The sequence below is a fragment of the Tasmannia lanceolata genome, unplaced genomic scaffold, assembly GCF_043159265.1.
Source record: "Tasmannia lanceolata isolate RefF3 unplaced genomic scaffold, GAP_Taslan_0.1 ptg000012l, whole genome shotgun sequence".
NCBI classification, from domain to species: Eukaryota; Viridiplantae; Streptophyta; class Magnoliopsida; order Canellales; family Winteraceae; genus Tasmannia; species Tasmannia lanceolata.
Window position 1 is genome coordinate 1,942,726 of NW_027518689.1, and position 12,130 is coordinate 1,954,855.

The 12,130-nt window shown below is 40.4% G+C and overlaps 1 protein-coding gene across 2 annotated transcripts in view; it reads right to left on the minus strand.

Annotated features, from left to right (window-relative positions):
* Positions 1-12,130, minus strand: part of LOC143887012 (cationic amino acid transporter 3, mitochondrial-like) — a 43,733-nt gene that overhangs the window by 19,055 nt on the left and 12,548 nt on the right. For both annotated transcript variants that reach the window (XM_077391140.1, XM_077391139.1), the window contains exon 2: positions 52-253. In XM_077391140.1, coding sequence (XP_077247255.1) covers positions 52-253 — 202 coding nt within the window. The remainder of the gene's footprint in view (positions 1-51; positions 254-12,130) is intronic.

Below are 12,130 nucleotides of genomic sequence, written 5' to 3' on the forward strand. Positions count from 1 at the left end.
TAAACCACTAAAAACTAGAAAGGTTGAAAATGATCCAAACGTTTACATTACCCTTCACCAACACATATATATGAATAATGATAGGCGCTTCCCGCTGAGGGGCAACGACTCGCAAGCTCCGCATAGCAAAATGCTGAAAGAGCAGCTGCTACTCCAGCTATTAGGAAGGAAATAGTTAGGGCTGGTCCTGAGTGCTCTCGAGCAACTGTTCCAACAAGCACATAAACTCCAGATCCAATAGTCGTTCCAACACCTGATTAGAAGCAGAAAAATTTCATTGGCACACCAAACATAACTGCTAGCTTGACTCTAGCTATTCATGTGTTAGTCTGCAACAACAGCTGGATAAAAAATCTTAATTATAATAAGCTAAGTTTGAAAGAATTACTATTGCTGTAATCATAGAAGAACTGGTGAAAGTATCGGTTAAGAAATTCATGATGATAATTGTAAAACAAGACTAAATTAACAACAGGAAAAAAACACATGCACAGAAAGTAACTAATTTAGTGCCATGGAGCAAGAAAGGAAAAAACTGTGTGGAATATATGTTTGCTTGTGACATGGTTGGTGATTTGGAGAGAGAAATTCTAGACTTTTTGAGGGGATTGCCAAATCGCCTCATTGGCTTTACATGAAAATTATTGCACTATCGATATCTTGGGTGAAATGTCTTCCGTCCTTCCGCTTTGTATCGGCATTCGATCTATGGGAGGGGTGAAGGGTAGTTTGCTTCAGTCGGGAAAATAGGCCTCGGATTAATTAGCGTTGGGAGGCTCCACCTGATGGGAAGTGGAAATTGAATTTTGATGGTTCGAGTTTTGGAAATTCGGGTCTGGCTGGGGTTGGCGGGTTGTTCCATGATGATTGTGGTGTAGTTGTGTGGGCCTATTCTGGTCCTTTGGGGAGATGTGATGCTTCAGAGGCAGAAGTGAAGGCTATTCTGGTCCTTTGGGGATAGTGAATCTCCCTCCACAATGGGCCTATTCTGGTCCTTTGGGGAGATGTGATGCTTCAGAGGCAGAAATGAAGGCTGTATATCATGGTATCAAGAGATTAGATAGAGGGTACTTGGATAACACCATTGTGGAGGGCAATTCACTCAATGTGATTCGTTGGTTGAAAAGGGTGGTGTTGCCTCCTTGGAGATTTTTATCCTTTTTTGATGAAATTGAGGATTTAATCTCAGGATCGGCTATTGTCTTCGATTTGATGCCACATGGATGCGATTTGATGCCTAAAACGGTGGTTGCAAATAAAATGACGAAAATAATAATTAAAAATAGAACTTCTTCCCGTGCCGCATGTTCTTGGCAATTTCCAACTGCATCATAAGGCCACAGACATTGAGCTTGGGCCTTGTAAGTTGAAGTATGTTCGTCGAAACCCGAAAATAAGAAGTAGTATACTTGGATCTGAAGATCTGAAGAAAGGATCTTAGGCTTCTTCTCGGTTGGATTTTTTTCCAATGAAATGCAAAGCTTGGTGTTGTGAAAGATGTCTGGTATTATGTTGGTGAATGATCTCACCAAGGTAGCACTGTATACGATAGCCTAACTAGTGGGGCCAAGGAAGCTACCCTTGCCTAGGGGGCCTAATGTTCAAGGATGAAGCCCTCAACCGCTAGGTTTACCATGTTACTGGGTGCATTTTAGATATATACACCGATTGAATATTTTCTCCTAGGGCTTCGTTTTAGGTTTATGTGTGTTAACTTACCAACTTCTCCAAAAGCTTAAGCTGTTGAAGAAAGGCGTTATTTATCTTTTATACTTTAACACTCCCCCGCACATGTGGCCCACTTGGCAAACACATGGCACATGTGGTCCCACTTTGGACCGACCATCGCATGTGAATTTTTGCTATCCGGGAGGTTTTGAACTCGAGACCTTTGGCTTTGATACGATGTTAACTTTACCAATTTCTCCAAAAGCTTAAGCTATTGGATAAAGGCGTTATTTATCTTTTATACTTTAACACTCCCCTGCACGTGTGGCCCACTTGGAAAACACGTGGCACATGTGGTCCCACTTTGGGCTGACCATCGCATGTGGACTTTTGCTATCCGGGAGGTTTGAACTCGAGACCTTTTGCTCTGATACCATGTTAACTAACCAACTTCTCCAAAAGCTTAAGCTGTTGGAGAAAGGCGTTATTTATCTTTTATACTTTAACAATGTGAAACAAGTATAGTTTCAGGTTCTGACAGTAGTGCGGGAGATACGCTTCTAGGTTTAACATGTGTTTGAGTTATAGAATCAAACTACTATGATTCTAAAGATTGTTGAAAAACTAGAGATGAACAGAATACTACAGATCTTAAAGTGTTAGAACAGTTAACATAATGAATTAACGATCTATGGCATAATCGAACCCCAAAGTACAGTAGGTCGAATCCAACTTAGTTACTCGGACCCAAAACAGGTTACTTAAATCCAAGTTGGTCACTCAGCCCCAAGTCTGTGCAACACGAACCATAAATTCATTTGCTGTTAAAAATCTAGAATTGAAATAGAACTTTGGAAAAACAGATTGCACTTATCTCTTTGACAAAAACCCTTTGGAAAATGCCACACGGTCACTCTCCTTAAGAATCATATCCGCCCTCTACGGTGCAACCGGGATCATCTAATCAATGTTCCAAGATAAAACAACCCAAACAGGCTCCAATCCACATGCACTCACTGACTGGTCCACCTAGAACCACCTTAGAAGTTTGCTCAGACATGGAACGGAAGCAGGAAGGAAGGAGATAGGTCTGTGTTTTTCTTGTGCTAAACAGCAAGAAAACAGTGTTTTTCTCAGCCCAAAATCCACCCCAAAACAGTGCTGTCATCTCTCTTTTATAGAGAGAAATGTGACTGTTGAGGAGAAGTAAAAGCCCATTAAGAGAGAAAACGATTCTCTACAAACAGCAATGTGACTGTTGGAGATATGAAACGACCTACCTTTAATGGGTTTCATTAACAAAAAATGTTTGGAGAGAGTAAAAGTGTTTAAGAATTGATTAGAAAAGATAAAACGTTTTGGGTACCAAAAAGCTAGTTTTAATTTACCCAAACCCAAATACAGACCCGGACCTTTAATGGGTGTCATTAACAAAAATGTTTGGAGAGTAAAAGGGTTTAAGAATTGATTAGAAAAGAGTCAAAAGACAACATTTTGGGTACCAAAAAATTAGTTTTAATTGACCGAAACCCAAACCCAAACCCGGACCCGGACCTCGGCCCTAGGACCACGGCCCGGCCTAGCGTGGCGCGCGCTTGTGTTTTTTACATTAACTTTGTTCATACAAAAAAAGGTCACCCAACAAATTCCAATGCCCCTTGAAAGGCTCAATCCTTTCCTCCAACTCCACCTTATATAAGGATGAAAAACTTCTTCAAAAGTTCCAATGTGGGACTAAATGTTTGCATTGTAGTTAAGAGCCTCTCCACACACCCCCCAAGGTCTTGGGTTCAAGTCCCCGTAAGCTAACAGCATGTCTCCCACACTAATGTCAGATGCCTAAACTATACCAAGTGTGAACCCTCCAAAAAATCCTTCTTAGTTGGGTTGGTTGTGGAGAAACATTTTAGTTGAGGACATTGAAACATTTGGAAACACCAAAATGGATTCGGTGAAGGAGAAAGAGCTGAAAATCAGATGAGGTCTTGTTCATACTCCATTTGGAAGGTGAGATGGAGCATGGACAGATGTGGGTGAGACTAGTTAGAGAGGAAACTTTTTGCTCTCCTATAGGTTTAAGCGTTGTGTGGATTAGGTTATACGGTGTGTGACTTAGGTTATATGGCGCCACAGGTGTTTTCAAATCCACATAATCTGTTTCTAAATGGGTCCAAAAGTTAGATGATAACATAACAAAGTTCTCATGTTTTGATGTTTATTAGGTGGGAGCAAGCAATCCTTTAATCTCCAGTTAAGCCTGTGACGGATGGCACGCAGTATGCTGTAGGTGTTTGAACTAAAATGTAGCTCAAATACAAACATGAGATGACCACCACTAACCCTAAGGCTAGCATCCAATAGGTCCCAAAAGTGAATCCAGTCAATCTACAAAGGAGGACTGATATAGGAAATTAGTTATGTCAAGGCAGACTGCGGTCTAAGGGTGAGAGGCTCAAGGGAGAATATACGCAACAGGAAGGGTTTATTCAGTTAGTTTCTCAAACAAAAAAAGAAGAGTGCCTTAGAATACCTAGGTTGAAGAAAATGAAGAGAGGCCAACATGGAACCTGAATACTCAGCTTGAAGAATTTTTCATGAGATGGTGTCGGACCATGTGTCACAGACTGAAATCTTTCAACAATCTTTGTGGCACTAGCTAATGTCCCTTGAAAAGCAATTAAAAAGGCAAGTTATAGGGGCATTGACCTACAAGGTAAGCACACAAAGGCCAACCTAAGTTCACAAGCACAAAAGAAAAAAGCAAATAGGCATCACTCAAAAGCAAAGTTATACAGAGGACATCATGCCAATAACCCGTTGTTGAGAATGGCTCCTAGCTGTGTAAGCAAGCACATCACTCGATAACCAACCAATTTCTAAGCTAAGTCGTGGGGGCATCCGCACAGACCAGCCTAGAGTACCCACCAAAATCGTCATGAGACTCTCTACGAAAAATTATGAATAATGACATGGTGAAAAGCTATGCAATGAGTCCCTGGACAAAATGGTCATGACACTCCCTGCCTTATCATGTCGACAATGTTGTTGAGGTCTTCATCCTTCTATAGGTAAGCTTGAACTTGGTCTTAGGATAGGTGGAGTATTCCTAAAGGTTACAACTTGATTTAGATTCATGAAGTTCAACTTCATGAGATATTTTGAGGTCGGTTTTTTGGCCTATCATTGCAACTGGACTCATTTTCCCATAATGGTTTTGAATTTGCATTGAAGGATGTTGCCTTTGACACATCTTTGTTCCTTGCTAGTTCTTCTCGGAAGAAAATGGCTTGGAAGACGAGATTAATCTTCAAACATGCTGGTAACTGGACTTTGAAAGACACGTTTCCAACTTGCTCAATGATATGAACCAGATTTTTTGGCTTAGCAGGTGCAAACGAGGCGGAGGTATGCGCCATTCATCAAGGCAAGAAGATGCTCCATAATGGTGATATGAACAAGGTTGTGGTGGAAGGGGAATCTCTCAATGTTTTTAGATGGCTTCGAGGTGCAAAGGGCGATGCCTTGGAGATTTGCCAGCTTTTGCGATGAAATTCGGGATAAAGTTGGGAGGCATCAGTCTCTTTTACGCACGTGAGGCGGTCTGCCAATGGCGAAGCGGATAAATTAGTACGAGAAGGGGTTTCCAAAGAAAGCTCTAGTTTCTTTCTTATGTATATTGGTTTTTTTTTCTTGATTGTACATCTATAGCCTATTCAGGGACCTCCTTGGTCTTGGTTTTTATTTAATGAAATCTATTTGCCATTCAAAAAAACAAAAAAAACGGATTCTCATACTTCCAAACCAGACCTACCAGCACCAAATTCAAAACTTTAAGGCTTTTAGGTCTTTAGACTTGTTCCAACCACTTCTTCATTCCCTTAGAAGCTTTCTCCAAATAGAATCTTAGGATATCAATGTTGACATGCCATTCCTCCGTGAATTGATAAGCAAGTGTGCTGCTTCTTGTATACCTGGTAGCAATGATGTGTAGGGCTTTGATTAGATGCAGAGTTATTTTGCATACCTAGGAAAATTAAGGCACAGTTCCTCTATTTGGCAATTACAAAGTATTCTTTAATATGGCAATTGAATTGAGGCTGTATACTCATAGAGAAGTTCATCTTAGACCATAAGATCAGTGTCAGCCGTCAATGGTAGATCCAAATCATTGACAACATTTTAAGGCACACCCACAACTTCAAAGAACGTAGAAAGAATACTCTACCTGCCTCTTTCATGGTGAAATATAACAATAGAATGACGAAATTCACATACTTGGCAAACCAATCTACCAGTACCAAGAAAAAGCCACCCTCCACCTTTCCGCAAATTCAAAAAAAAAAAAAAACCCAAGAGAGACATGCTCTAAACAGGGGCGCAACTCGAGTCGATTTTGGGGAATTCGGGCTGAGTTTTTACCTTAAAATCGGGCCAGGGTTGATTCCAATTCAAATTTTACACAAGCTCCACCCGACCGACCCAAGTTGAACCTCTAGCTCTAAAGGCCTTCTTGATACAAGGAATGATTTTAAGAGCCCCATGGGTTCGGGCTTTTGAACTATATCCTATTGGCAAGCATGGTTTTAAATTTCGGCCGAAACGTTTCGTTTCGGCTGAAATATTTCAGTTTCGGCACAAACCGAAATGAAATTCACATGAAGTCGTTTCTTTACAAGATTTCGCCGAAATTTTACCAAAATTTCACTGAAATACCAAAATTTCGCTGAAATGTTGCCAAAATTTAGGTTGAAATTTCATTTTTGGACATTTTTACAAAATTTGCATCGAATTTTAAAAATGTACATTGAAATGTTATAATTTCCACAGAAATTTATGAAATTTCCACCGAAATCGCCGAAATTGACACCGAAATTTTAGACATTTCAGTCGAAATTAAAAAAATAAACGAAATCATAATCATAATTTTACATGATTTCAGCCGAAATTTTGGCCCGAAAATTGGTGGTGGCTGAAACCGACACCAACACCGAAACCGAAATTTAAAACCTTGTTGGCAAGTGAGGCAAGTCCAGATATATTTGTTTGCATCGTCTCCCATCCTTGCCAATAAAAGCCTTATTCCAATAGGGCAAGGTGGGACGAATCTCACCGTGCCCCACCCACAATATTTCATGGCACGCCTTGGTTGGTCTACCAAAATCTCGGTTATGTAACTCAACTTCTTCTTCTAAAAAAATAAAATAAAATCATCCTAGCCGAATGAGTCCATTCCAAGTAGTTCCTTCCATTAAGTCTAACCGTGGTAGTCATCATTCATGGTTGGTCATTATGATTACTTTCTATGGACGAGATTCTCGGTTGCATAACCTCACCAACCTTAATTGGTTCTCCTTCCATAGTTCAAGTTCAAAGGTATTACATAATTGTATAACCTCACCATCATAGACGGCCAAAAGGTACTAGTACACACCTTTAATTGTTGAAGGATACTCCCACTTATTGTCCACTATCATCACAACTGCCCAAAATGAGAAGAAAAAACCTGAACTGAAGTTTTAGGGTTCTAATCTAGATCTATATCTGAACATGCTCTTATACCATGTCATAATCTACCCCATGTTAGGGTAAGAAACAAATGGAAGATATATCAGAAAAAGAGTGGTGATAGGGGATTAAGATGAGGAGAGAAGATAAGAGAGGAGAAGACAAAGAGAGAAAAGGAGAAAGGGAGATTGATAAGTTTGGAGATTGATACCATGTCATAATCTACCCCTATCAACATCATTATTAGCCAATTCATCCACTTTCTTAGTTGCAATCCACTGAATTTGCAAGAAGGAGATTGATAAGTTTTCTAGAAATTTCTCTAAGAGACAAAAGACTGACAAGATGGCACTGTTCATGCATCTATTGGAAGCCCAAGCAATGGTATTTGTTGTGTCTCCTTTGAACACAAGAAGCAATTTGTAAGGGACAAGTCATCTCTAAAAACTCCCTCAATTCTGGCAAGACCAGGATTACCTCTAGAGCTCCCATCAAAATTCAACTTCAATGAGTTTGATGCAGGTCAACACCCATTTAGCTACAATTTTCTTCTTATATGACTTGCGCCATTCTATTTCATGCCACTCTCCATTAATCTCCTACCAAGAGACCCCCATGGCCACAATGAGAAATTATTTAAGAAATGATTGAACATTTGATTCACTATAAGGTCACACTAGGAGAAGACTCCAAATGCCCGACAATACAGCCATCAGGGTGATTTTCCATAGGATATTTCCTCTTTCACCAAGAGAAGGGATCACCACCCACGAATTAGGCATCCCACCGAGCTAGGAAAAACCCACATAATCCCAAATCTCCTTATATAGAAGTCCACACAAACAAGGACACCTTGCAGTAGATGAAAATGTAGCTACAAGATTCTTCAACTTCTTTACCAAGTATACACCAATTTGCTAATGTAAGTTCCTCCTTTGAGCACATAACAAATATTTATATTCTTAAAAATTGTTGTCCAACAGAAAGCTTCAACATAAAGGATCAGGGAGCACCAAACCACCTGAAGGTGCAAGCCAAGAATCACAACCAGGATCAGAATAAGAAGAAAGACTGCACTGAGAAGAAGCCATTAGAACTCCACACACACACACACACACACACACACATATATATATATATATAGGGAAAAAGGTTTATGAGCTCGAGCGCAGATAGCTTATCTGCGCTCGAGTGCTAATAAATCATGTAGGGCCACATTTATTGGGTGATCCAAAGCATCCATTTGGAAGGCCCTTCCATAGATAGGGTGTGTACCAAAAATCAGATCCATAGGATCATCCTTACCCATCCAATAGTGAAGGGGAAATTGGACAGACTATTTGTCCACAAATCTGCCCATTTTCCCCCTCGACAAATGGAAGGGTTAGGATAATCCAATGGAACTATTTTTTGTGGACACCCTATATATGATACGGCCTTCCAAATGAATGCTTTGGATCACCCCAACAATGTGGGCCCACCCTGTTTCTGCACTCGAGAGCAGATAAGCTTATCTAAGCTCGAGCGTAGGAACAATAAGCCCATATATATATATATATATATATATATATACTAGTAAAAAACCCCGTGCGATGCACGGGCCGACAAAGAACTGTACGGACCACATCATAGGTTGATCCAAACCGTCCATGTGATGGAATCGTCAATAGGTTGATCCAAACCGTCAATAGGTTGTATCCGTAAAATCATTTCCATAGGTTGATCCTAGCCCTCCAATCTATAGAGGTTTCCATAATTAAAAAAGCATAAAGGAGGGGGGTAGGATTGAAATTATGTGGCTTTAATGGGTGCCTTTGTTAAAAAGCATAAAGGAGGGCGTAGGATTGAAAATATGTGGGTTGAATGGGTGCCTTTGTTAAAAAAAGTCAAAACAAGTGATGTGTAATTCTCATAGAACTTTGGGAGAAATTCAAATAATTCTCTCATTTTCTCTTCTGCTATATAGTATATAGATATATTGGTATCAATGTCGTTGGTTGCAAAGCCACTTCACTAAGGTCCAAAACATCAACTCCACCTTCCATCAAACAATCCCAACCATACAAATGGTATCCAAATTAAGTTTCCATACCAACCACACATCAAGACTTCCAAAACTCTATAAATAAGAAGCACCCCCATATATCAAAGCAGGAGAAAAACCGAAGAGTGAAAACCACACCATTAAGAGTTCCTCCCCATCTTCCCTTAGCCTTAGCCTTTAGCCTTAAGCCTTCCATCTTAGCCTTAGCCTTAAACTTAGCCTTAAGCCTTCACCCTCAAGCAAGCCTTCACCTTCAAGCCTTCACCCTCAAGCCTTCCATGTTACGTAACCCATAAGCCTTCACCGTTGAGCCTTCCCAGTTACTTAACCCTCAAGCACTATATCCTTAGAAAACTAGGAAATTCACCTAAAAAATCTAAAATATCACCAGGACCACAGTTAAAATAAGATAAAAGCTATAATTGTTACCAATATAACTTAGAGAACTGGATATTAGTCTAAGTATCCACGGTCATCATTGACTACCTGCCTCAACCTCGAGACTTATGGTTTTACGTTAAAAGACCAACGTATAGTTTTTCCCCAGTTGGCTAGAGAGAGCGCTTGAAGAATGTGGACGGATGTATGGGTTTAGAGAGAGTTATCCATCTTATCAAAGTATGGTTTGATTATAATGGACTTAGTATCAACTAGGATAAGCTCATAGAACTTTTGGTTTTTGAGGTGGTTGATGGGAGGGTAAAATTTTAATTTTGTATCGAGTGCTTTCCCCCCCCCCCCATCCAACAGCTTTGATACCAATGGGGGAGAGGGATCGGAGTGAGTTTTAGGGGTTAATAGTAACTGGTGCGTTGGTGTATTACAACCAACGGTTTAAGGGTAAAGGGTTCTTGGTGTGTTGCAACCATCGGCGTAAAGGTTAAGGGTTGACAACATAGGAAAAGAAAACAAAAAAGATAAACTAACAAGCAACATAAAGAGAGAGGTTGAAGGGGAAGATTAACTAAACAAATAACATAAAGAGTGAGAGGCGGAAGAGATTACAACATTAATTAAAAGAGAGGGGAGAGAGATTACATAAACGTAAACAAATTAAAAACTTAGACAGAGTTAACAAGAAAACTTAAAGAAGATAATTACATAAAATAAAAGAGAGGGGAGTTACACTAACATGGAATGGTTAAGGCTTGAGGGTTAAGTAACTGGGAAAGCTTAACAGTGAATGCTTATGGGTTAAGTAACATGGAAGGCTTGAGGGTGAAGGCTTGATTGAGGGTGAAGACAGACGGAAGGTTTAAGGCTAAAGGCTAAGGCTAAGGGAAGATGGGAGGAACTCTTAATGCTTCGTTTGGTAGCTAGTAAAAGACAAAAATCCAATAGGGAGGTGACATCAGTATTACGTTGGAAGTCTCCCATGTAATTTTCTAGAGAATGGTGCTCTCTCTCTCTTTCTCTCTTTCTCTCTCTTCCCTCTCTCTCCACTCATAATGACACCCTTGTCAAATAAATGCTTGTCCCCTCCCTTATCTCCTCTCTTTTTCCACAAAAATTCAATGGAATTCTTTTTTACTTGCAACCAAACGAAGCATAAGGGTGTGTGGTTTTCACTCTTTGGTTTTCTCCTCCTTTGATGTATGGGGGTGCTTATTATTTATAGAGTTTTGGAAGTCTTAGATTTGTGGTTGGTATGGAAAGCTAATTTGGATACCATTTGTATGGTTGGGATGGTTTGATGGAAGGTGGCGTTGATGTTTTGGACCTTAGTGAAGTGGCTTTGGGTTTCGGTGGGAAAACTCACAATGGGTGGTTGATGGTATCTTACTCTTGATATTTTGGAAAGAACATGGCTTTTGCTTTGATGTCTTGGACTTTGTTGACTGCCTTTGGTGGAGAATACCACTTTTCTTGCTTTTTGAAGTGCTTTTGGAAACATCACTTAGTGGCTTCTTGTCTTGATGCTTTGATGGAGTGTCTTTGATGTGACTTGTGGGCCTTTCTTGGACGTGTGGGTCTGCCTGTGGGCCCCGCTTTGATGTGTGAGTCCTGCTTGTGGGCCTGTATTGATGTGGGTCCCTCATTGTGGGTCCCGCCTTGTGTGGGTCCCGTCTGTGTGGGTATTGCTACTTCCGGTTCTATCTTGATGTGGGTCCCACTTCTGTTGGTTCATTCTTGATGTGGGTCCCGCTTGATGTGACTTGGATTTTTGAACTTGGGTTTGGGCCTTAGTTGTGAGAAGGCTTTTTCTTGGACTTATTAGTTGGGTTTGGACCTAGTTTTTTGATGTATTGGATTTGGGCTCCTGTCTTGGGAAGGACTCAACTTGGACTTTGATTAGGCTTGGGTATGGATGGATTGAAATGGGTTTCAATCCTCCATAAGGGAGTCAAAGGTTTCTTGGTCAAGAGAGCCCAATGTATTGAAGGATCGGTCAAGTTGGGCACTGTGTCTTCTTTGTCTCTTTGATCCTTCGAGGGCTTTGATGTTCATTACTACCCGGTTGGTGGTGTCTGGAGAGGGTTTTCTGAAATCTTGGCACCGCTTTTCTCCGGATAAAGTGTGGTGAACTTGAATATTGATCATTTGGGTTTGGGTTCTTGTTCGCCAATTCAGGGTATCTTACTTGAGGATTTTGTGGATCTGAACAAATTGATTGAGACGATATTTTTTGTATATCATTATACTGGATTTTGATGTTTTGCTATAGTTGGGTTAGGTTTTTAGGATCTAGCCCCGCATTGATAAGCTTTTGAGTTCATCAGTATAGTACAAATAGGTGGGTTGTATCCTAACCAAATGGTAGGATCAGTAGAATTCATGGTAGGGGTGTGGAGTTAGTTCGACTACTGGCCACTCCGTAACTGCAGATTGGATTGTGAAATCCATGACTTGATCTGAGTATATAGAATGGAACCACCTGAAAGTCTCTTTGATGCATTCTAGAAAGAGCTTAAG